The sequence below is a fragment of the Oncorhynchus masou genome, chromosome 23, assembly GCF_036934945.1.
Source record: "Oncorhynchus masou masou isolate Uvic2021 chromosome 23, UVic_Omas_1.1, whole genome shotgun sequence".
Classification (NCBI taxonomy): domain Eukaryota; kingdom Metazoa; phylum Chordata; class Actinopteri; order Salmoniformes; family Salmonidae; genus Oncorhynchus; species Oncorhynchus masou.
Window position 1 is genome coordinate 52,335,092 of NC_088234.1, and position 26,747 is coordinate 52,361,838.

General features: G+C 44.9%; 2 protein-coding genes across 2 annotated transcripts in view; both read left to right on the forward strand.

Moving 5' to 3' along the window:
- LOC135511025 (protocadherin-15-like) overlaps nt 1–26,373 on the forward strand; it is a 278,688-nt gene extending 252,315 nt beyond the window's left edge. Inside the window, exons 27-36 of the mRNA XM_064932482.1 lie at nt 2,740–2,955; nt 3,833–3,921; nt 5,662–5,838; nt 7,975–8,193; nt 11,324–11,332; nt 11,732–11,848; nt 19,458–19,476; nt 20,400–20,473; nt 21,965–22,073; nt 24,891–26,373. Coding sequence (XP_064788554.1) covers nt 2,740–2,955; nt 3,833–3,921; nt 5,662–5,838; nt 7,975–8,193; nt 11,324–11,332; nt 11,732–11,848; nt 19,458–19,476; nt 20,400–20,473; nt 21,965–22,073; nt 24,891–25,511 — 1,650 coding nt within the window. The 3' untranslated portion in view covers nt 25,512–26,373. The remainder of the gene's footprint in view (nt 1–2,739; nt 2,956–3,832; nt 3,922–5,661; nt 5,839–7,974; nt 8,194–11,323; nt 11,333–11,731; nt 11,849–19,457; nt 19,477–20,399; nt 20,474–21,964; nt 22,074–24,890) is intronic.
- On the forward strand, nt 12,176–15,895 carry LOC135511213 (protocadherin-15-like). The gene is made up of 2 exons (XM_064932841.1): nt 12,176–12,276; nt 14,299–15,895. The coding sequence occupies exons 1-2, from the start codon at nt 12,176–12,178 to the stop codon at nt 15,893–15,895; spliced, it is 1,698 nt and encodes a 565-aa protein (XP_064788913.1).
- Nucleotides 26,374–26,747: the final 374 nt, after the last annotated feature.

Consider the following 26,747-nt stretch of genomic DNA (forward strand, 5'->3'; position numbering starts at 1 on the left):
CACCCAGGGTTTTGATGTATGCCACCACAGTCTTATTGTCCGTTCTGATCAAAATGTGACCATTTCAAAGGGAGAGTAGGAATGGTTTCAGAGAAAGGAACACTGTCAGCAGTTAGAAGTCATATATGTGAGCAATGCGGAGTTGTGGACCCCACAACTTCGCTTTTTCCTCATGTCCAACCTGTGAGTGACGTCTCTGTCGTGACCACCTTCCTCTTTACCACTACCCCTCTGGTGGCATTATAGTGAGTCGCCCTTTCACTGAATGTATTAAAAGGGGCAGTGTTAAAACACTAGGATACGTGGACAGTGCTAGGTGGCGACTGACAGTTTTGGTTCCTGCCTCGGCTACTTGAGAAAGAGCTGTGGTGAGAGCTGTGGCACGGAGGGCACTAGGGGGTAGAGTGGGCTCCGTCTTCCTTGTGAACGAACTTATAGAAATTAGTCACTGCACGAAGGGAAAGGTTATAGGAGCACAGATATGCCTCCCATTGGGATGGGGGAGAAAGGGAGTCTGTGCTCCAACGAGAGGTGTCAGGCCAGGAGACGGTTGGCTGCCTCTCTACCGCTGGGGTGTACCGTTGGTCTGGTGTCCTTTCTTCCCCACAGGGGAATCAGCTGGGTGGGAATTTGATGTGGCTGCTGCAGAGTACCGCTTCCCCAAACTGTCTACCTCTGTCCTGAGACTTGGACTGTGGGTTTGCAGCCAGCTGCATCACTGGTCACTCAGTTAGCACTTGCTCTAGTGAACTGCCCCTCTCCCTGATGTGGAGCCTTGGCTCGTAGTGGGAGAAAGTGGAGACCGGGTTGCCACGATATCCGGGTCTGCCGGGCAGGTGATGGCAAGGTTAGCCTTGATGCGGTAGCTGACCTGGGTTTTGAGTCTCTTGGACCTAAGAACCTAGTAGGTATGGCTGGTAAAGTTGATAAGTACAAAAACGACAGAGCTTTATGTAAATCGTGCAAGACTCAAGAGACCTAAGCTAGTGGTGAGTCCTCTCATGGACCGGATCACTGCATGGTTGGACCGGTTTGGTTAGTAAGCACAAAGCCACTTAATGCTAGGCGAACTAAAAAAACAAGACATTGGTTAGCTTGTTAGCTTTCACCGTGACAGCTAGTAGGGTTGCTTAAGGTGACACGGGACGGTATTTGGTAAAAACCTTACAAAACTTGCAGGACTCGGTCGAGAGCTGCCTGGGCATGTTTGTTTCCGATGGGTACTGGGGCCCATAACTCTGGTATAAAAGTATGGCTAACCAGGTTATGTGTGTGCGAGTGTATGCTTAGCCATGAGGCTTTTGTGTTAGCCAGCTTGGGTTCACCCAGCGAAAAAGCAAACTATTACCCGACCCGAAAACGTTCGTTTCGGTAAAGTCACACAACACAAAAGATCTCCTGTCTGTACTTCTGCAACTCACTGTTGGCTTGTGCCATCAAACTTATCCAGAACGCTGCAGCTCGCCTGGTGTTCAGCCTTCCCAAGTTCTTCTATGTCACCCCGCTCCTCCACACACTCGCATCCACTGCAAGACCATGATACTTGCAGCAAGAGGAACTGCCCCTTCCTACAGGCTATGCTCAAACCCTACGCCCCAACCAGAGAACTCTGGTCTGCCACCTCTGGTCTCTTGGCCCTCCCACCCCTATGGAAGGGCAGCTCCCGCTCAGCCCAGTCCAAGCTCTTCTCTGTCCTGGCACCCTAATGGTGGAACCAGCATCCCCCTGAAGCTAGGACAGCAGTCCCTGTCCATCTTCTGAAATAATCTGAAACCCTACCTCTCCGAAGAGTATTTTAAATAATCCCACAGCACCCTCCCATGCCTGGACTGTGATATGTGGTTGTCCCACCTAGCTATCTTAAGATGTGTGCATGTAATGCACACTGGATGAGATCTCAAATGTAAATGTAGATGAAGAGACCTGAAAAACCTGTGCGACACACCTGTCAACAGTTAAGCAGGATACAGGGATCAAGTCGTGTTGAGCAGAGCTTAGAGTAGTGCTCTTTGCAAGGAATAGAGGTGAGACTGACCAGAGGGCAGGCGAGTGGCTCCTTATCACCTGAAACTACATTATTTTATGAGTGTGTTTTTAGGCTGGCTTGAATGGAGTGGTATACAGTCTTATTTGAGAATATCTAGCTCCATCTAATGACCGAGATAGGGCAGCCCTGTCATTTATTGCACTCCTCCCTCCATTTCCTCCCTCCCTCCTTCAATCCCTCCATCCTGGAGAGAAAAAAAGTCTTTGTACCTATTAATCAATGTCACTGCAGACAGGCACTTTGAGAACTGATGAAAGACTGAGCATGCAGGCCGGCAGACAGGCAGCAAGGCCAGAATCAAATTCTTTCTGTGCCATACTGTACCTGCTTCTGAGACTCAAGTTCCCCCTCTCCTGGCCAAATTATCTAAATGCACTGTCATCCTTTATTTGGTCATCAAGCAGAAGCTCTTATCCAGAGCGACTTACTTACATGATGTTGGTTTTGACTAAGGTGCCTCAATACTCCATTCTATGCCCTCCATTTGTGTGTATCCTATGTGTATATGTGTGTCGACAAGTCAAGCAGCTCTGTCCCAAAATATGCCACCACAACTGAGGCCCACTTAACATAACTGCCATTGTTAATGTAGTAGATGTCAGAAGATCTCAGTCTGGTGTTTATGTGTGTGTGTGTGTGTGTGTGTGTGTGTGTGTGTGTGTGTGTGTGTGTGTGTGTTTACTTTTCCCCAGGCCACTGATGCAGATACAGGGAACTACAGTGCCAATGCGTACCGGCTGATCATCCCGCCCACGACAGATGGTCAGGACAGCTTTGTGATCGAGCAGTACACGGGCATCATCAAGACGGCTATCATGTACCGCAACATGCGCAGGTCCTACTTCAAGTTTGCAGTCATCGCCACCGACAACTACGGAGAGGGCCTGAGCAGCAGCGCTGATGTGGTGGTGAGTGTCTAGTGTGTTCAAGCAACACATATCCCTCCATTGTTTGAAACACTCTTTCTTGTTAGGCAAGTGATTATGAGACTTTGACGCTTGGCAGTTGGAAGTTTGTCCTCGGTCAACTGTGATCTTAACAACCGATGCCAATACCCCAACCACCCACAACATCTGATGGGTTTGTTAGTGTCAGACTGCAGTCTCCTCTGAGATGAGTTATTCATTAGGAGGCTACATGATGATGAAGCACGATTTCTCTTCTCTCTAGGCTGTGTTTAGCTTCCAATATATTAAATTATTCAGAGCAGTTACAGGACACGAGATGTGTTATGTGTATGCCAGAGAACCCCTCTGCTTCGAGCTGATGATCCAATTAAACTATGCATGGAGTGTGTTTTCTGCTCATTCTAATTGGTGTGTGTGCATGTGTGTGTCATTATACTTATACAATACATTTCCGTTTCTTTCCAGTTATTTGAGTCAGGGGTTCTCCTAATATGTCAGCCTAACAAGTCTCTAATGAGACTGAAGAAGTGTTGGAACGGCGCCTGAATGGGTGACAGCGGCGAGTGCTTAACCATGTTGCTGGTTCATTTTCAACAGGAACTGTAATTTCACAGAGACCGTGTGGGAGATTTGGCTGCAGAGCCCAGAGCCAGTGCATTTTCTGTGCCGGCGAATATTAAGCACCATTAGAATGGCCACATGGCACCAATACAAGCAGGCAATAAGATTCTCATTTTGACCACCTGGAGCATGTTCAGCATGAATGGACAAAACTTCCATATCTACTACTATGTCTCTGTCTCTGTCTCTGTCTCTGTCTCTCTCTCTCTCTCTCTCTCTCTCTCTCTCTCTCTCTCTCTCTCTCTCTCTCTCTCAGGTGTCTGTGGTCAACCAGCTGGATATGCAGGTGGTGGTGTCCAATGTCCCGCCCACTGTCGTGGAGGAGAATAAAGAGCAGCTTATTGCGTAAGGCACCAGTTTTAGACAGATAGGATAATAAAATAAGGTGGAATATACATTCATTGTTTTAAAGCCTCCCTTTCATTGGCACTACTCTTCTAAGATTGCTCTATGCTTTGACAACTAAATCATGTGTTGAGTTAGTCATTCTGATAAAATCTGAGAAGCCTCCCATCTTCCTTGGTCCTACTTGGGTCCAGAACTGGGTACTCTGTTCATCAGGCTTGGCATTCGGGTTGGCAATCACTTCCTTTCAGCATTATTCTCACAGTGATCATTTTTGGTTGAATTGGAAACCTATTAATGGTCCTAAAGGCCCCTCAACACTCAACAGAAACAAGAGAGTGAATTAAAAAGTATTACATTTATTTTCATTACAGAACATTTCCTCTACTAGGGCATCATACTTAAAAATATCTATATTCTGAGAAGCATCTACAGTGGAATAGATTTGTATAGTAAAGTAGGGTCTGTCACCACCCTTGTCTTTTCCTTTCAGCCAAAGCCAAAGTACATTTTAAATGCATTAAAACTAAAGGTTTGAGGCCATCCCTTTCATTCTCAGTGATAACTCTATGGTTTAGCAGCAGAAGCCCTGTGGAGTGTCACAGTTTGATTGCCACAGCATGCCACTTACAAAAGTGGAATGCATTTCATTTTTTTTCTCCTGTTGAATAAGAGGACTTGGTTCAAAGTCGCACGGTGCAAATTAGCATTTCTGCTCGTGAAATTGTTTGCGTTGAATCCCAGTTCCCTACAGGGAATCTTAGCCAACGTTCTGGCAATGTTCCCAGTTTGCTGGGTAGTCTCCAACTGTGTTTTGAGAAACAAAACATGCAATGGGAAAAAAAAGTTATAGAACTTGTGAATTATCCCTGTGTTGCAGAACGTAGGTCCTCAGTGTCTTCACTGTCTGTTTACGTTCTGTCTGCCTTAACCAATGATTGGGCAAGTAAAACCACTGATTGTCCAGATAGACAGTCAAGTCAATCATTCTCAATCAAGTTTATGAATGAGAAGCAAGAACAGAAGAAAGTACAGTGTTTTTAGACAGATAGGATAATAAAATAAGGTGTAATATACATTCATTGTTTTAAAGCCTTCCTTTCAATGGCACTACTCTTCTAAGATTGCTCTATGCTTTGACAACTAAATCATGTGTTGAGTTAGTCATTCTGATCAAATCTGAGAAGCCTCCCATCTTCCTTGGTCCTACTTGGGTCCAGAACTGGGAACTCTGTTCATCAGGCTTGGCATTCGGGTTGGCATTTGGCACTTTAAATGGTTGTCATTTAAAGTGCTGATTTCAATTGGTCATGAAAGCCCTTATTTGCCAAGAACCCAGTGAGAGAAGACATGCTGGTGTCCATTTTAACAACTATGGCTGGGAGTGAAATACTTAAAGTATGACCTCAAACACATATGGTCACACACAAGTAAAAGTATGGCGTTTCAGCAATATGAAGTCAGTGACATCATTTGTAAATGGTGACACAACACATGCAGGTGAAGTGAACCAGGGCAACCACTGCTAAAGTTTGATCAGCACATTCGCCACGCTACTGTACATCACCTGTTAATAACAGTATGAGAGTAGTTACTGAATGATTCATAGAGCCTTCACATCATGGTGAAGATGGCTGTAGAAATATTAAGGTAGAAATGCCTAATGCTTCAGCTATACCTGGTACTATACTTTATTTTAAATGTGAATAGACCACAATGGTTTTGTTTCCCAAACGTAAGTATTCTGGAGCGATACATCCAGGACCAGATCCCAGGAGCTAAGGTGGTGGTGGAATCCATTGGGCCGCGGCGGTTCGGAGATGGATTTGACCAGGAGGATTACACCAAGTCAGACCTGATGGTGTATGCCATCGACCCACTGACCAACAGGGCCATCTCGCGTCAGGAGCTCTTTAAGTGAGTGAACACAATGAAATGAATAGCTATCTCTTTATCTCTCTCCTCTATCTTTCTCTCCCTTTTTCTAACGAGGGAGAGAGAGAGGGAGGGAGGGAGGGAGGGAGGGAGGGAGGGAGGGAGAGGGAGAGAGAGGGAGAGAGGGAGGGAGGGAGGGAGGGAGGGAGGGAGGGAGGGAGGGAGGGAGGGAGGGAGGGAGGGAGGGAGGGAGGGAGGGAGGGAGAGGGAGGGAGGGAGGGAGAGAGAGAGAGAGGGAGGGAGAGAGAGAGGGAGAGAGAGAGAGAGGGAGAGAGAGAGAAAGGAAAAGGTGCTATTCCATCAGTAGTGGCCACTAAGCCACCCTGAGGTTGTTCCAACATTCTGGAGAAATGACAGCTTAGCATTTTAGTCCCCCTGTATTCGGAGAGAGAGATCTACTCCTCAGAGCCCAGGGTCCCCCTCTTACATTGCGGGAGAAACAATGTTTTACACTTTTACCACTAAGAGGCAGTATCCAAAAATGCTTTAATGGTCCAGCTAAAAAGTGCTTTTGCAACACTTTTTCACCCTGTCAGGGGAAAGAGCAGTGTGTGTGTTAAAACACCCAGGGCCATGTTGTTGCCATTAGTCTTCTGTTCGCTGGCCCTCAGACAGGGTTAGAGTCAACACTGTGGGAGCCCAAGCCCCCCTCAGAGCATGACAGGCACCATGCTAGAGGAACCCTTCCCCCCTACTGCGCACCCTTCCACTTTTCACAGAAGGAAGGCATGATATCTCTTTTTCCCTCCTTATCCCTCTCTTTTGCACCATACTCATTTCCACTCTGGCTTTAACAGCACGACTTAGGCTACGCCCCCCTCCTCTTCAAACCAGATACCAGTCTATGGTTTAATCCTGCTCTTAAAGAAAGTGACTTTGTGTTGAGTTAATCTGAGCACGTTACTTCTCTGTCTGTCCTTGGCTGCTAGTGGTGGCCCTGTTTTACTGCAATGACACACGTGTCTCATAAAGAAAGGGGGTTTCTGAGCCTGAGCTAGTGAGCGTCACTCTTATCACAAGCACCAGCTTTGGAGAGCCGTTGTTCATTTTAAATAGAGGTGCTGATATATCTATCGTTGCTTCAATAAGAATCCCCCTCTTAGATACAATGGCTGTTGAGGAAGTGTCTAGCCGAGGTTCAAGTAGCAGGGAGGGAAAAAAAAAAAGCTCTTTGTTCATGCAGCTCACACCTGGCAGCGTAGAGTTAATTGCATGTTATATTTATGTGCTTCTGCTGTCAGCTCACATAGAGAAAGGGAAAGAGAAAGAGGCGGAGAGAGAGGGGGGGGGAGGTTATAGCATTATGATGTCACCTTGAGTGTTAAATGAAGGAAATAAGGACTCTTGTGGGTTGAAAGAAGCCTATAGATAACTCACATGAAAGACCAATCACTCGAGTACTCTTCATTTGTATAAAGAGTCCATATAGTGTATGATAATGCAGCGTGTGGCAGAGAGGGATTGCGTTGGGACTGCACAAATCTCCTATTGACATCAATGCCTATGTACGCATAAGGCCAAGTAACAGGTGCATATATTATGTTAGGATTCAACACCAATTTAAATCGCAGTTGAAATGGTGTTACATCCAAACTTAAAGTACACTACATGAACAAAAGTATGTGAACACCTGCTCGTCAAACATCTCATTCCAAAATCATGGGCATTTAAATGGAATTTGGTGATGAACTTTTCTTGTGCTGACCTTGCTTCCAGAGGCAGTTTGGAACTCGGTAGTGAGTGTTGCAACCGATGACAGGTGATGTCGACCCATTCTGTGTGCTTGTGTGTCCCACCACTTCGCGGTTGAGCTGTGAAGTGCTCCTAGACGTTTCCACTTCACAATAACAGAGCTTACAGTTGATCGGGGCAGGTCTAGCAGGATAGAAATGTCATGAACTGACTTGTTGGAAAGGTGGCATCCTATGACGGTGCCACATTGAAAGTCACTGAGCTCTTCAGTATGGGCCATTCTACTGTCAATGTTTGTCTATGGAAATTGCATGGCTGTATGCTCATTTTATACACCTGTCAGCAATGGGTGTGGCTGAACTAGCTGAATCCACTAATTTGAAGGGGTGTCCACGTACTTGTGTGACTGACTGGTCTGTCTGGCAGGTTTCTGGACGGGAAGCTGCTGGATATCAACAAGGAGTTCCAGCCATTCCTGGGTCAAGGAGGACGCATCCTGGAGATCCGTACGCCCGACATCGTGGCCAGCGTGAAGAAGGCTGCCCAGGCTGTGGGCTACACAGAGGGGGCGTTGCTCGCCCTCGCCATCATCATCATCCTCTGCTGCATCCCCGCCATCCTCATCATCATGGTCACCTACAAACAGTGAGTGCACAACCGCTTGTCGTAGCTACAGGCAACATGTGTGTGTATGGCCATGGTGACCTTTCAAAGCCAGCACTGTAGTTTGTTGAGGCTGAGGAAGTGTGCATGGTGCCAGGTATTTAGTCAAGCACCACTCTCCCAGTCTCTCTCTCTCCACCGAATTAAGGATGCTGACAGCGTGCACCGCCGGTCTAATGTCCCTATTCACACACTGTGAAAGCCGATTAATTAACAGTCATTTGCAACAAATATCCAAAGCCAATTGTGACCGTCACAGTGTGTCTTCACAGTTCCACTACCCCATTACTCACATTCTCTCACACCCATACATATACACACACACACACACACACACAACAAATTGCATAATGCTAAAGCATATGGCACAGATTTAGTATACCATTTAGTACATCAAATCAAATTTATTTATATAGCCCTTCGTACATCAGCTGATATCTCAAAGTGCTGTACAGAAACCCAGCCTAAAACCCCAAACAGCAAGCAATGCAGGTGTAGAAGCACGGTGGCTAGGAAAAATTCCCTAGAAAGGACAAAACCTAGGAAGAAACCTTGAGAGGAACCAGGCTATGAGGGGTGGCCAGACCTCTTCTGGCTGTGCCGGGTGGAGATTATAACAGAACATGGCCAAGATGTTCAACTGTTCATAAATGACCAGCATGGTCAAATAATAATAATCACAGTAGTTACTGTTGTCAGCACCTCAGCAGTAAATGTCAGTTGGCTTTTCATAGCCGATCATTAAAAGTATCTCTACCACTGCTGCTGTCTCTAGAGAGTTGAAAACAGCAGGTCTGGGACAGGTAGCATGTCCGGTGAACAGGTCAGGATTCCATAGCCGCAGGCAGAACAGTTGAAACTGGAGCAGCAGCACGGCCAGGTGGACTGGGGACAGCAAGGAGTCCTCATGCCAGGTAGTCCTGAGGCATGGTCCTAGGGCTCAGGTCCTCTGAGAGAGAGAGAGAGAGAGAAAGATAGAGAGCAAGAGATAATTAGAGAGAGCATACTTAAATTCACACAGGACACCGGATAAGACAGGATAAGTACTCCAGATATAACAAACTGACCCTAGCCCCCCGACACGTAAACTACTGCAGCATAAATATTGGAGGCTGAGACAGGAGGGATCAGGAGACACTGTGGCCCCATCCGATGATACCCCTGGATAGGACCAAACAGGAAGGATATAACCCCACGCACTTTGCCAAAGCACAGCCCCCACACTACTAGAGGGATATTTTCAACCACCAACTTACCATCCTGAGACAAGGTCGAGTATAGCCCACAAAGATCTCCACCACGGCACAACCCAAGGACGGGCACCAACCCAGACAAGAAGATCACATCAGTGACTCAACCCACTCAAGTGATGCACCCCTCCTAGGTACGGCATGAAAGAGCACCAGTAAGCCAGTGACTCAGCCCCTGTAATAGGGTTAGAGGCAGAGAATCCCAGTGGAAAGAGGGGAACCGGCCAGGCAGAAACAGCAAGGGTGGTTCGTTGCTCCAGAGCCTTTCCGTTCACCTTCACACTCCTGGGCCAGACTACACTCAATCACATGACCCACTGAAGAGATGAGTATTCAGTAAAGACTTCAAGGTTGATACTGACTCTGCGTCTCTCACATGGGTAGGAAGACCATTCCTTAAAAATTGAGCTCAATAGGAGAAAGCCCTGCCTCCAGCTGTTTGCTTAGAAATTCTAGGGACAATTAGGAGGCCTGTGTCTTGTGACCATAGCGTACGTGTAGTTATGTACGGCAGGACCAAATCAGAGAGATAGGTAGGAGCAAGCCCATGTAATGCTTTGTAGGTGAGCAGGAAAACCTTGAAATCAGTGTAGGGAGGCTAGCACTGGAGTAATATTATCAATTTTTTTGGTTCTAGTCAGGATTTTAGCAGCCGTATTTAGCACTAACTGAAGTTTATTTATTGCTTTATCCAGGTAGCTGGAACGTAGAGCATTGCAGTGTTCTAACCTAGAAGTAACAAAAGCATGGATTCATTTTTCTGCATCATTTTTGGACAGAAAGTTTCTGGTTTTTGCAATGTTACGTAGATGGAAAAAAGCTGTCCTTGAAACAGTCTTGATATGTTCGTCAAAAGAGAGACCAGGGTCCAGAGTAACACCAAGGTCCTTCACTGTTTTATTTGAGACGACTGTACAACCATTTAGTACACCATTTGGTATTCCATTTGTTCCTGATTGTCAGGGTTGTTTTATTTGAGACGACTGTACAACCATTTGTTCCTGATTGTCGGGGTTGTTTCATTTGATGTCGATTGGGCAAGGTTGTAAAGCCATGACAACTGTGAATGCGTCAGGCAGGTGCTCCTCAGCGTCGTTCTTTGTGCCGTGTGAATCCACTACATCAACACTACATCAACACTGATGTCTGGGGAATGTTTACACCCAACAGATGGGTCAGAGTGGTTCACCTGAGCTGAAGAAACACACACACAGACACATTGTAGAGTTTGTAGTGTTACGATGCGCCAATTTAGAGAAGTTCATTCATTCCTTCAACTTTATGAATTATTGATCTCCGGGAGAATATTCTGATGCAACGCATTCTCTCATTTCTCTCTTCTGGGGTAATTGTATTTTGTTGTGAATAAGTAATGCTGAGAACAAAAGAAATGGAAGAAAAAGAAAAAGGCTTCTTGAGTTTGATATACTTGTATGAACTGGATGCTGCAAACATAGCCGGAGAGCCTGATGTGTTTCATAACACTGTGTGATAAGAAATTAAGCAAAATGTGTTACTATATCCTCTTATTATACTCAGTGCTGAAATAGACTGAGATTTATGATAGGGCATGTTATCCAAAGCCTGGCTGTTATCTGAATAAGTCAAAAGGAATGCCATGAATAATACACATTTGTTTCACCTCGAGTGGTGTGTTTTTCAAAAGGAACCTTAACAACCACCATTCATTAAAATTGAATGGAGTTGGAGGAACGCAGAGGCGTCTCATAATTCCCAATTTAATTAATGTTTCTCATTGTGTAGTATTAACAAAATTGGACTGAGCTAATTGTATAACCAAGGTTCTCTTGTGTTTTCTTTTTCCCTCTGTCTCCCGCACTGCCTGGAAAACCATCCACCAGATTCAAAGAGTAAGTAATTGCCCATGTGATATGAGTGATCTCTCTTGTATGCACTTGAGCATGAATACAAACATGGTTCTGTCACATGTCCTCGTTACTGAATAGTATTTTAAAGATGAACCAGGGAGTCAGAATGACTATTAAAATTAGGATAAAAGTACAAACATTGTAGTTCAAGTCATCTCCTTCATATAGACAATGACTTGCCTTTTTTTATCTAGTTTTATATAAGAGATTGGCTCTGTTATTTTTATCTCAGTCAGTTGGGATGAGACACATACTGTACTGATGTTCAGTCACTTCATTCACCACAGACATGTAGCCTTCATGGGGAACAAGTGATGAAATGTTATGGAAACAAAGTGCAATGGATTGACTCAAACTGATGAAACTTTATTTGAACTTCAGGAGACAGGCGGAATGTGCCAAGACTGCGAGGATTCAGCAGGCTCTGCCAGCGAGCAAGGCTGCTGCTCCACGTGCCCCAACAGCCAATATCTACGGGGAACTAGGGGACAGCAGCACGTAAGTCAAATCAAAGCAAATGTATCTATAAGGCCCTTTCACAAAGTGCTTATATAGAAACTCAGCCCACCTTTGACCTCTTCCTCCTTACCTCCTTACTCCCTGTTTCAGGTACCATATACTGATGAGTAATGCCTATTTGTGCAGATGATAAAGTTTGTGGATGTTAGGACATTGTCTATTTTTCAAACAGGAAACACACTTATTTTTTCCCCCTTTTTGGTACTTTTTACCCCTTTTTCACCCCAATTTCGTGATATCCAATTGGTAGTTACAGTCTTGTCCCATTGCTGCAACTCCTGTACGGAGAGGCGAAGGTCGAGATCCATGCGTCACCCGAAACACGACCCTGCCAAGCCGCACTGCTTCTTGACACACTGCTCGCTTAACCCCGAAGCCAGCCACACCAACGTATCGGAGGAAACACTGTACAGCTGGCAGCCGAAGGCAGCATGCATGCGCCCGGCCGCCACAAGGAGTCGCTAGAGCACGATGGGACAAGGACTTCCCAGCCTGCCAAATCCTCCCCTAAAATCAAATCAAATTGTTTTGGTCACACACATACTTAGCAGATGTTATTGCAGGTGTAGTGAAATGCCTATGTTCCTAGCTCCAACAGTGCAGTAATATCTACCAACTCACAACAATACAAAATCTAAAAGAAAAATAATGGAATTAAGAAATGTATAAATATTAGGACGACGCTGGGCCAATTGTGTGTCCTCCTGGTCGCAGCCGGCTGCGACACAGCCTGGGATCGAACCCGGATATGTAGTGACGCCTTTAGCGCCTTAGACCGCTGCGCCACTCTGGAGGCAGCATACACATTTCTTGGAGAAAAAAAAGGCCTAGACATTGGTCTTCAGAGTCTTTCATGTTGAGCTTTAAACATTTGGATGACTACATAATTGTTCCCATTCAGTCATAATTCAGTGTGCTTTTTGTCCTCCTACAAACACCTGCACAGACCTAAGTTTGTTCGACATCCCATCTCAGATTGTCAATGTGTGACTTTGCAATTAAATGCCAGATCCATTTCAACATGGCATTCTGTTCTCTCAGGGTGAAGCTGTATGATTTGACTCATAAAAGAGAGACTGAGGTTTGCTAGAAATAGAATAATGCTGTGTCAGTTTGTCCCATCCATTTGTTAGTAATTGATTTTGTGGGAAGTTACTTTTTGATTTTCCCTTGTTATTGTCGCTGTTGAATACCTCAGCAGTTTTGTGAGTCAGTTTTGCCATTAACACAATCGGATTCCACCTTTCACACTAAATACTATCCTGAATGCGCAATGAAATGTTAATAGTTTTAGAAGAAGCCTTGAATGAATGCAGAACTCGTTATATGCCTATACATTCACCACCTTCATCAAGCAACTAATTTGACCATGGCTACCTCAGCCTCTTGACCATTTGCCATAAGGTTACACTTTGTTAAACATCTGTCTGTCTTTGTCTGTCTTTCATTTAACCTCCACTCTATTTGCTCTTCAATGGATTCAGACTGCAGTAAGTAGCCCCAATGCTTATGCCTAGGCTCAAATAGCAAAACAAGAGTGATGTAGATGGCGTCTAGTCTCCTACACCTGTTCTTGAATATTTGTCATTGACATGCACTTAATATTTTATTACAGAAATAACTTAGACGTTACAGTACTGTACATGGTTAGTGCATTTGCATTTTAATATGATGGTATAATTTCAGGGATGCTAGGTAATACTCTTTATGAAGGTAAGGCTTAATTACAGTGTAACACCATTTTTGCTTCCACCATTTTTGCTTCCAGTTTAGGAAAAGTGATCCTCCCTTTGTAAATTTAGAGGTATGGTGAATCTTTAGATGCTTATAGCTTATGCACTACCCATCCCTATCCTGATCTCATTAGAAAAAAGTTATTGTTTATGTTTCACGTCCATTAACTTATTAAGATCATAACCTCTTAGTATTATTGCTATGATTGGACTGATGCAAATGGGTAGGTGTTGAGTACTTCAGATATCACATGTGCCATATATTTGTGGACTGTGATGCTAAAATGGAAGTACCTCTGTGACTGCTTTGATTTCTTCAAATCAAATATGATTCGATTTTTTTTTACTTGGGATGTTTTTAAGTGGACACTTTATCGCCTGTCCAAATATTGTCAGCAGTTGAACTGTTATTCTTTATTAAAACTTTTGTATTTAGAGACATTTTTCAATTGATAATAATGTAGCCACAATAAGAAAAGAAAAGCATGATCTACCCTGCTGCATAACCTTTGAGTTTGAATCACATTTTTTATATTGTTTCTAACTATAATCATAATACTAAGAGTCAAAATGACTGAAGGATCTATATCATCTCCCTCATCCCTTCTCCTCTGCTTCCTCATCCTTCATCCTTCCTTCACCTGTGTTTCAAATCTTTCTTTTCTCCACCCTCCATCTACATTCCTAATCGGACAGGGCTAAAAGGTTTGAGATCGATGAAGCCGACCGCCAGAGACGCCTTAGCAGCTTCGCCTGTCGCGCCAACTCCTCCTGTGGCAACGGGTCGCTGCACAGCATCCTGCCCAAGTCAGAGAGCAACGTCACCTTTCTGTCAGACCACCACCCCCTGACCACCACTAACCCTCTCTACGACGAAGAAGAAGACGGGAACTTCAGCAGCCCCTACGGGACAGCGAAAAGGGGCTCTTTCTCCCCCTCCCTCTCTGGGGGGTCCGGGAACGCCTGGACCATGCGGACTCGTCTCCGTGGAGGGTCAGAGGGGTACGAGTCGCTGAAGAGACAGGCTCTGATGGACCCGGCCCAGTGGGAGCTGCAGCTGCTCCAAGCTGGGATGAAGGGTCAAGGAAGCCTGGAGGGTTATGACGTCCAGAGCAGCCGCAGCACAGAGGAGAGCAAGCTGTCTGTCAGGGAGCAGGCCAGGCAGTATGAACAGCAGGCCATGCAGGAGAGGACCCCCAGGGGAGGGCGTGAATCCAGGGGCTCCCTGACCTCCCCTCCTTTACTGCGGAACCAAGACAACATTGACATGCTGGAGTTAAGTGCAGAGACCCTGTTCTCCATCATGGACAGCCCCTACAGCCCCCTGTCCATAGGGAAGGATGTTCCTCCCCGCATCATCATCACCCAGGGCGAAGGCTCTCCGCCCCTGGCCCAGAGGCCCACCCTGCCTGTCCTCAGGACCAGCATCTCCAACTACATCACTGCGGAGCCCTGCGAGATCACTGTGGAGATCATCCCTGACCCGCCTGAGAATCCGCCACCTCCCCCTCCTTCTCCTCATTCTCCTCCACCTTCTCCTCATTCTCCTCCACCTCCTCCTCCTTCTCAAACACCTCATTCTGGTCCTCCTCCTCCCCCTGCCTCATCTCCTCCTCCTCCTCCCTCCTCATCTCCTCCCCCTGCACCCTTCAATCCTCACTTCATTGAGCCTGATCATTCTCCCCCACCCTCCTTCCCTCCATCTCCCCCTCCTGCTCGGAATCATGCTCCTCCGCCACCACCCCCACCCCTCCCGCCCCCTTTCTCCCCCACTTTCGAACGACCCCGCCACACCGTTCAGTTTGTCCCAACCTCCCTGCCGCCCTTGTCCTCGCTCCGCCCTATTTCCTCCCGGGCCCATCCCCCTCCTCCTCACCCCCAACCCGAGGACGGTGTGAAGAGGAAGGAGCTAAAGGGGATTCTGAAAAACCTGCAGAACCTCGCTGACATTGAGAAGTCTGTTGCCAACCTCTACAGTCAAGTAGACAAGAATCGCAAGGTGGCGCGATTCGGCAAGAAACCCCAAGCAACCGAGGGACCAGAAGGAATTCGGAGACAAAACAGATCTGGGTCCCGTGAGGAACCAAACCAGCCAAACCTGACCAGCACGGAACCTGTGGTCCAACCAAACTCAACCACAATTACTAACTCCTCTGATCTGGAAACAAGCCAACCAGGCACTAACAATGTAACCTCAGAGGTCCAGGAGCCAAGCCAATCAAACCAGTCAAATACAGACTCTGTGATTGAGGAACTAAGCAATCACTTTCCATCCCAATCCACCACCTTCTGACTGGCTGACTATTCTCCTCCTTAGCTCTATTTCCTAAATAATTTTCTTTCTACATCTTTATGTCTCATGTCATGATCATGCTGTGTTGTATTGGATATTTTCTGTCTGATGTTATTTTAAGTGTTGTCATCAACAACATAGTTTCTTCCACTAACAAACTTTTATAATGTTATCACAACTAACAGCAAGTGGGCCCTTAGATCCCATAGCTTTTCAGAACCTCTTAAACCGAGGATTCTTTTTAAAAATAAATAAATAAACAATGTTGATTCAACCAGTGTGTACCCAGTGGGATGTGAGTATGTGCATAGAGCCTGGATGACTCATCCATACAAACAAACTTATTCTAAGCCCACTCTCACATTGTGAGCCTAATGGACTTGAATTCCCCATGAGTACCCTGGTGAATGGAGAGCCCTTATTCTTCACAGAGGACAGTGCATTCGATCAGAATATCCATACAATTTATACAAGACAATACTATGGGTTAATGGTGCGGTCTAATTTACTTATTTCAAAACAATGCAAGAGCATTCTATTTGTTCATGATTTGCAGAAAAATAGTACATTTCCGGAACAACATTGCATTTGAATTTCCAAAGTGCTCTGAAGGAATAGTGTGTTAGTTCAGATGTTTCTCTAGATGTTTGACGTTGGGAAGTGGTAGTTGAAGCTGTGGGCTCATTAGTAGGCTGATGATGCTGTGGATGGTCTATAAAGATTCTCAAAGCATGATAAACTAGTAGCTGTTGCTGTCTGAAGGCTCCCTGAAAGCGGCTAATTAGTCAACCAATCAATCCCTCAACCACTGGCGCTGCTGTACTGACCTGTCACCCTCCCCTCTTAACTCCATCACACACACTCTTTCTTCTGTCTAACACTCTTTCTTGCCCTCTATCTTTTTATTCTCTCTTTCTCGCTTCATTTCTCTACCTAACCCTATCTTGTTATTCCTTTCATTTATCCCTTATCATTTTCATGTGACTCTGACAGACTTCCATCGGCATCAATCTTCTCAAGGCTCCTGTGGCTCTTCCTTTCTGTGTCTTTTCTCCCTCTGCCACTCCATGTTTGTCTCTCGTCCCTCCTCTCTCTCATCTCCTTTCAAGAGCCGTTACGTTTGTTTAATCAGACATTCCCCTGGTGTTCCAGGATAGATCAAATTTGGACTAATTGTGTATTCTGTGTTCACCACATGGGGTAATCTCCTCTATCGAAAAGGCCCACAACTCACGTACTATACTGAACAAAAAATATAAATGCAATGCACAACAATTTCAAAGATTTTATTGAGTTACGATTCATTTGAGGAATCAGTCAATTGAAATAAATGAATTAGGTTCTAATCTATTGATTTCATGTGACTGGGAATACAGATATGCATCTGTTGGTCACAGATACCTTAAAAGAAATGGGCCTCACAATGGACCTCAGGATCTCGTCACTGTATTTCTGTGCATTCAAATTTCCATTTATAAAATGCAATTGTGTTTGTTGTCCATAGCTAATGCCTGCCCATACCATAACCCCACCAGTATGTAACAGTTCTGGGATCTTTTATTTCAGCTCATGAAACATAGGACCAACACTTTACATGTTGCATTTATATTTTTGTTCAGTGTATTTTCTGGTTCAGGTGCTCTTTTTCTTTGTCCCTAACATCTATCATTTATAACAGATGAGATTATTTACATTTTTTGTTCCTTTGATGGCAATTATTGTGTCACTTCCTCTTCGGTTTGACAAATTATTTTCTTAATTTTTCATCCAGTGCCTTGATAAAGTTAATGAGGAGAGTCTGTTCACTATCACCACACAGTAGGCTTTTTAAATGTATCACATCACCTTCCTAAAAAGTATTATTAGTTTAGAAAACTCAATCATTTAAACATAATCATTTAAACATGTGTGTGTGTGGTCTAACTCATCATTATGTCTGAGTATGGTCAAGTATAGTATATCATAGGGGAAATGTCTGCATCCTAAAATGACCCTTTACCTCTCTGCAACATAAACCATTAGCTCCCAGTGAATTAATGGCCTCTAAGATAGGAAACCCTCCCTCCTCTTGGTTACATCCGGATACATGAGTATTTAACTGTCCATTAGTTATATGAAGTGGACATCTCTGGATGTGCATCCCCCCTACTCCTCCCTGCCTACAGTTTCTGTCCTATGGGCCATTTGTTTTGGTGTTTCCTAAAGGCTTCACCAGCCCAACAGACCATTCATCAGCCCTACTCCCACCTAGCCAGTCCCATACAGGGAGGTGTGGTCGTACAGCAGGGATCATCAACTTTTCATAATCATACCTCCCCGTATGCATATTTTGGATATGCACTATGTCTGGGACAGTTGTGTTTTTTCTGGGGGAAATCTCTGTGATGCTTTGTTAACTGTTGGCTAGTGTGAGGTGCATTTGAGTAAATCATCAAGAATGCTTTCAAAAAAGGGTGCAATACTGCTTTCCAATACAGACTCTCTAATTCTTCAATTAGGCCAGGATTCGATCAGATCAGCGTAACCCGCATTAGTCAACAAACACAGATTTATATTGCTTTTGTTCAGGCCATGTCGGAGGTGGAACTGCTTTTGAGCTGTCTAATTGGTAGGCGGCTGTGCTCGTAGTCTTTATCATGAAACCACATCCTTATATCCACCCACGTTAGAAGTTCAGAACAAGCAGGTGTATATAGAAATAGAGTGCCATTTTAGAAATATAATGGCACTCAAATGTAAAATCATTCAAAAAAATAATAGGGATCTATATTAGCCTAATTGAGGTGTAGATAACATCACACATTCCAGCCTTCAAATTTGTAATGCAGCTGCATCGGATTTCTACTAATGTGACTCTCTGCATCCAATGGAAATGTCCGTGATAGGAAACACCAGGAGCCGCTTGTGGATTTGACAGCACTAACGCAGTTAGCCTACACCTCCGTCACTGCCTAAACAAAATAAATAAAAAGCTATGAAAAAGCTTTGTTGGCTTATGCAGGTTACCACCCTAATGGTTGAACCCTGGTCTAAATTAATCTGATATGAGTTATATGGTGTGACGTCCACAAAGCTAACCACAGTCAAAGGATGTTTGATCTTTTTACAATAACAAATCCATTTTTTTTTTACATTTTTACATACATTTATATTTTACTGACAAATGCGTTCAAGAGACGATAGTGTGCCATAAAATTATTTTCCCAGTTTCTATTGGGAAGGTAATTGCTTCGATATGTCAACTTAAGTGTAGGGTTTGTTGTTATTTCCTATTTCTTTCTCCCCCACCTTTTTATGGATCCAACTTTTCTTTTTATCTGCCAATCATTGTTATAATGGAAGAAAGAACATAACAAATAGAAAACAAAAATGTTTCTGCATTATTTTTTAAATGAAAATTGAACCAATGGCTTGACACATGAAATTGCACAGTAAGTAGCATTGAAATCACTTAACTGGTCAGCAGAATATATGCTTTTATATCAATGCACTTAGAATGTTGATGTCACGTTGCACTCATTATTTGCACGATTTCTTTCCTCCTTTTTTCCATGACCTACAGGCGAGGATACGGAAGAAAGGTAGGCAATTTTCTTGTGAAGTATTTTTATGTTATGCATTGTGTGCCAAGTAAATGTGTCCATGCTCACGGGAGCTTTATTCACCATCATTCTTATCTACCACTCACCTGATGGAAGACACTGAATGAGATTTAGACGGGGTCATAGAGAGAGTTGTCTTATTACTTTAACATTAGCATCACAGTTTACATTTGGTTCGAAAACTGCTGTTGCTGTAATTTCAAATCTGTCTGCTGTCAAGTGACGGATGAGCATTTGGGCCTTTTTTTCTCTCAACTGGTGCATGGAAGTACTACTAGGAGCTTAGCCAATGGTTAACTGGTACACTGTTTGACAACTTGTGACGTACCCTGAGTCCTACAAATCCTGCCCAGCATCTGAAGTGTCATGCATGCTCCCTTCATTTTCAATCTTGTTTGATAGCAGCTGTGAGTGTGCTTTATCTGTCATATCTCTCTTCTGGCTTCTTCTGTCTCTCAACTTTTCTATCATCTTTTTTTCCAACTATACTTTTTTTCTATTTTCTATCTACTCTGTTCACTTTCTCTCTATTCTCCGTCACCTCTTCATCTCCTCCTTAAACCTTTGTTCGCTACCCTCTTCCAACTCCACTCTCCTCTTTCTATGGCCGTAAAAAGCTGTCATTCTTTATCCTGCTGTGTCTGTAGTTAAATATGAACTGTGAACTGGACACTCTGTCTCTGTTTCTCCTTATCCCTCCCTCTCCAACTAATCTATGGCAGCAACTGCTGAGGCCATCTCTGCTGAGACCTGAGGTAGAAACCTTACTGCTTCTGTCAAAGCTCCAGGATACTTCTGCTATGCGCACACTGTGCTGTTCTGTACTGTGCTGTGTTTCTAGCTATGGTTTCTAATTTTTTCTCTCTATTGATGTATCTCTATGTGCTTCTCCTGAAATTCAGGAGCTCTCCATGGAGTCAGGCATCGACCCAGGCCAAGACTACTACAGGGACGAATACCAAAATTACGACCAGGGGTGAGTCCAATCCCCGCTGTCCCTCCCATATCTCATCAGTTTCGCTCTGATCCAGGGAATTGAATTGATCTCTACTGGTTAATTGCTGAAAGTAATGCCATTAAGACTAGTTTACAAATGTATCATGAACTTACATTTCACAAGCCCCTGACTCCATATTGGATGCAAAGACACAAATGGTATCCATTAGTTCATCTGACTCTGGGGAAGTAGATAAAGGGCCTCATTGCCAAAATCCAGAACTATCCCTTTAAGTGTAACAGTGCATAAGACCCCTTCCAGTTTTGCAGATCATCCCACTCCCACCAAATATGATCAATTGCCCAGCCTTGAGCGGAGCGTGGCACCTGAGAGCTTTGTAATGGTCTCCACCAGTAGAGAAGAGGGGAGCGTGGTACACTGCAAATCGCCCATATGGTCCAGTGGAAAACGCTGGAATTTACAGCGATATGAACAGATGCTGACCAAATGTTGTGCATTGGACTCTCGTGTCCCGTGAGGGGTTCTTTAAAACACTCAGGAGAGTTAAGCTAGACAGAGGACAAGCTAAACCCGTACTTGAATCAAACCTTAGTCAACCGTGTGAAGTGGATCATCGACCACGTAACATATTTTAATTGCATGATCACGTAGGCCTCATCGACTCTGTACCCTCTCATCATCCATGAACATTCTCATTGATGCTTAGTGTGTTTGTATGATGAAGCCCTTCCGTTGAGTCTTATAGTAATTGTGTTGTGAAGACTCTGTGGGACAGCAGGTCCCTAAAGCTTCTGCTGCTGAGGTTGCCATCACGATAACCCAGACTGCCTTTGATCCATTTCTATTTAAAGAGCAACTTAATAGCTGGGTTAAGCTCTTAATCCAGCAATCACTAGCTCTGGCGGCCTTCAGCTGCGACCCAGCGACCCCACGTGTTCAAAAGGTTTTCCATTTACCTGCTTCCTTCAGTTTTCACACAGATTCACTGGTGTAATGCAGCTTGCTTCTGGCACCCATGCCAAGTGGGTTGCAGATAGTACCACCAATTGGCACGCAATTTCAGCTCTGACATTGATGCTGATTGATGTTGGCCCCACACCGCACCTCATTTAGAGATTCAGTGTGGGGCTAATGTGGTGTCTGATATGGGTCTTTTAATTGTGCATCGCACAGTTTAGTCTTGTACAGATTCAATTATGCAGAAGGTTAGTGTTGACCCCTTCTCTTATGCATGACCTTGGGAACTGTTGATTTAAGAATATGTTATGGACATGTAAATGTGCAAATGTATTATTGTTAGAGCAAGTGCTTGAAATATCTCATGCACTAGCTATATAACACTGGAGGGTTGTGTGTGTTTGTGGCTCATGTCCCTAGGGGTATAGGCAGAGGTTGTTAGTTACTGTCACCTCTCGAAAAAGATTTCACAATACTGGCAAATAAATGATGGTTGAAACAGCCCTTTAAGCTGTTTCCCGTTTGCCTCTAAATGTTTGTTTTCTCTTCCAGGTATGACCTTCCTCAGTATGGCAGTCGCAGGAAGCTGATCTCTCCCATGTATGATGAGTATGGAGAGCTGATTATGGAGGATGACTACTACAGCCCCCATGGGTCTGAGGTACTTATTTTACTATATGTAGCAGCACTTTGATATGATCAATAACTACCCACTATATAGCTACAATAATGCAATAACAGAGTTCCAATTTCAACTATATCATGTTGTCTGAACTATGTTAATGCTGAAAATCTTGTTTAATCACAAGTGATGTAACTATGGCAGGGGCGAGGCAGAGGGCGTGGAAGGGGTACTGGTCGAGGAGGCAAGAGGGTGGGATTCAGAGACCTTCCACCAGAGGATGAGATTGAGCAGGCAGAGCCAGTGGAGGGCGAGGAACCCCGTGAACCCTCCTCGGCTGCCAAGAGGCTGAAGTCCGTCATGAAGCTTAGCAAGCTCCTAGCGGCCAGTAAGAGTGGAGACCAGACTGTTCCAGCCGGAGAACCAGGCCCATCCCCCTGGAAGAAAGCCAAGATGTTCAAGATGTTTGGCGCCAAGAAGGACAAGGACTACGCCAAACTGATGTCGGCCCGCCGCATCGACAGCCAGGAGAGTCTGACAGGGGGACCTGCCGGTGATGGTCCGATAGACACCAAGTCCACCGCCAGGAGCCGGCTGGGCAAGGTAATGAAGCGCATCAAATTGAGCAACAGGCTGCAGGCAAGGAGGAAGTCTCAGGGAAGCATTAGCAGAAGCTCTGCCACAGGTAGCGAGAAGGATGAAGACGCCTCGCAAGCTGCCACCAGTGACGAAGATAAGAAGTCCAAGGTGTCTATCAGCGTGACGGTGGAGAGCGAGCCGGAGGCGAGTGGGAGTGGCAGTGGGAAGGGTTCTGGTGAGGATTCAGAGAGAAGCAGTGTGGCGCTTTCCACCGAGGACAAAGATTACCTGAAGGTGGATCTGGACCGAGACGATACCAATGAAAGCACTGTGGACTCAGAAGAGGAGCCAGAAGAGCACCCAGAGGATTCTGATGACGAGAGCAAATCCAAGTCAGAGGGTGACGAGACAGAGAAGGAATCTGTCACTGAAATGGAATCGGGGACAGAAAAAGAGTCTGATTCAGAGAAAGAGTCAGGCTCAGAGAAAACATCTGGGACAGAAAAGGAGTCAGGATCAGAGAAAGGTTCTGATTCTGAGAAAGGTTCTGATTCTGAGAAAGGTTCTGATTCTGAGAAAGAATCTGATTCTGAGAAAGAATCTGATTCTGAGAAAGAATCTGATAGTGGGAAAGAGTCAGGAACTGAAAAGTCAGGAACTGAATCCAGTACAGAGAAAGGATCTGGGACTGAGAAAGATTCAGAGGAAGTGTCTGAAGAGGATGAGGGGACTGGGGAGTCCAAAGAAAGTGGCTCCTCTGCCCGTTCTTCCAAGAAATCATCTGGCACTGCTACTGAAAGGTCCAGTGGAGGGACACAAGCCAGCGTGAGGAGTAGTGCCTCTGGCATCAGTGGAAGTAATAGTAGCATTGGTAGCGTTGGTGGCAGTGGTAGCGTTGGTGGCAGTAGTAGCATTGGTGGGAGTAGTAGCGTTGGTGGCAGTGGTAGCATTGGTGGCAGTGGTAGCATTGGTGGCAGTAGTAGTGTCGGTGGCAGTGGTAGCGTCGGTGGCAGTGGTAGCGTCGGTGGCAGTGGTGGCAGTGGTAGCATTGGTGGCAGTGGTAGCATTGGTGGCAGTGGTAGCGGCTCAAGCAGTGCTGCCTCCCAGCCTGGTTCTTCCATAAGATCGTCACAAAGTGCTGGAGGCTCAGTGATGTCCAGGCCAGAAAGTGAGGGTGTCAGTGAAGGAGAGTACGGGTCGGGAAGCTCGGTGTACCACGGGGGCAGCCAGACCCAGCTCTCTGGATCAGAGGTCAGCGAGACAGAGGACAACCAGATGACGGACCAGAGCTCCCTGGCGGGCAGCGAGAGGAGCTCTACCAGCTCCAGGTCCACTGGAGGCAGCCGCAAGTCCATCCTGACCTGCAGTTCACAGGACACCATCAATGAGGAGAGTGAAGAGGAGGACGAAGGAGAATCTGAGGAGGAAGGCAGTACAGCAAATGAGAGAAAAGAGTCTGTGGAAGAGCTGAGTGACGGAGCAGCGTCCAGGAGGTCCAGCTTACTGTCTGCTGGAGAAGGGCCCAGCCGTAGTCCCGATGCTAGAACTCCCTACTGCTCAGACTCCAGCAACAGCCTGACAGAGGCCTCAGAGGAGACCTTCGGAGGACTCTCTCCCATCACAGAGGTGGACGAGGACGCCATTACACCATCTGAGAAATCTGACTCCAGTAGCCAGGGGTCAGCTGGTAGATCCCAGTTGGGAGCCACAGAGGAGACCTCCGATACCGATTCAGAGTCCGATGGGAACGCCACAGCCTTCTGAGGGACGAGTTGGTCAGCTGTGAAGTAAGATTGGCTGGAGTGGCCTCTCGCATGGGAGTGAAGATAATACTGTGTGCTTCCCCCTGAGTGCTTCATTCTCTCTTACCGCTCTCTATCTCCTGGAAAATACTTATTGCATGGAAGTGGAATGGGTTGTTCTATCTTCAGTTTGAATTCTCTTTTCAATGGTGTTGAACCACTCTTTGTGGCATTTTTGTATTTTCTCTCCATCACACTTTTGGTTGTGTTAGAAATGTTTCTTCAACCAATTGTACATTGTGTCTCTTTACTTATAGCCATATGATGACCAAAACGTAACACCGCAATGAACATGTTTACAGAGTTGTGTGTTTCCTATCCTGTTATAGTTTTAAAATTACTTGTGCATTGGTTGGCATACTTTTATCTATGATCTGTTTGGATGCATGATGTTTGCATATTTGGAAAAACTATTTTATCTGTGCATTAACCTCCTCTTTCTCTCTCCATCTTTCTTTGCATCTTTTATTCTCAGCCTGGAGTGAGAAGGAAGCGGATCAAGCTGGTTGTGGACAGGGAGTATGAGACCAGCTCCACAGGAGAGGACAGCGCTCCTGAACCCCAGAGGAACCGCCTGTCTAACATCAACAGCCACGCTAACATCAACGGGAACGTCTACTTCGCCCAGAACGGGACCATTGTGCGGACCAGGAGGCCTAGCCACCCCAACAATCTCAAGGTGGGCTCCCCGGGCCGCTTGGGAAAACAGTTTAAAAAGTTGGACATGCTGACTGAGACTCAGGAGGAGAAGCTTCCTCTAAACAGCGTAGGGGAACCAGTAACAGGAAATGGAACGGGTGCACTTACAGGCATTTCCTCAACCGTTGACATTAACCTCAACACCCGGCCATCCAGCGGGTCCCTGGGGTCCATCATCACGGGCCTTGACAGTATTGGTTCCAAATCCAATATTGCCAAGGCCTTACATGACAGGAACAGCAGGAGTAACTGTTGTGTAGATGAGCAGGAGTCGTGTGTGGACAACATGGCGTCGAAAGAAACGTTGACGTCCCACAGTGACCACACGCTGTCGGATGAGGAGGAGCTGTGGATGGGGCCTTGGAACAGCCTGCACATACCAATGACTAAATTATGACATATGGACTGCTGAGAGTTTATATTTTTCTGTTGACAAAGTTGACCCTGCATTTAATGTGCTGAGATATGGGAGCAACAAATGATTGTATGCCTCTCCTGTATAAGCGCCAATCACTGTCCAAGACGAGCAGTGTGATTGCGCAAACAGTATTATTTCATTATTCTTCTGAATGATGACTTTTGATATGGTGATGTTTAATGTGTCAAATACATATCGCTGATGTTATACAATCGGTCAACTTGCTATGAAGCAATGCTTGTCTCAAAAAAATGTATGAAAAGTCATGAATGGTGATTGGCATTATCCATCAAATGTACCTCGAGGACCTTTGTCTTGCTGGATGTTGCGCAATATGTTTTATAAGTATTTTCTGGATTTAGAGGTGAAGGATTTTTGGAGCCCACATACTTTATAATACAGATAAATATAATGATGATCATTAGGAAATGATATGTATTTTGCTAAAATTGCGTTTTATTTGTAAATAATGAAATATTCTGATTTGATTATTTTGTGTTTGAATCATTTCCAATATTTTGACATCTTATCAGAAAGTTTATGGAATTATTGTTGTCTTTTATTATCAGAGTATGGGGGAACATTTGGACTTGTAACCAATGACATAGAAGTAATGCAAACATGTCTGTCAATATTTCAACAAAGAAATATGTTAATATTGTCATCATTTAAACTATATTGTTTTTAACAGACATGTGTATCTACATGATGTGGTATTTTCACTCCCTTATTAATTTGATGCAAAACCATTCTGTTTGAGAAATGTTCTAAATACATCAGGTCCCTGCAGATGGGGAAACACTACCAAATAATGTTTCAATCTCAACAATAAAGTTTTAACGTGGAATTATTTGGAGAACTGGCATGAATGAAGTAGCACAACATCCGCAGGTAACTCGATGTCAAGACACAGGTATTGTGTAGAATGCTGTTTACAAAGGCCCAATATTGAACTCTGAAAAAGTACACTTTGAGTGACTTTGGCAAGGAAATTTGAAATTCATCCCTGTGGTTTTCATTCAGTACACTCAATATCAATAGTTTTTGCTGTTCCCATTAGCTTGTGATTTTATTTTTTATTTTACCTTTATTTTACTAGGCAAGTCAGTTAAGAACAAATTCTTATTTTCAATGACGGCCGGTTAACTGCCTGTTCAGGGGCAGAACGACAGATTTGTACCTTGTCAGCTTGGGGGTTTGAACTTGCAACCTTTC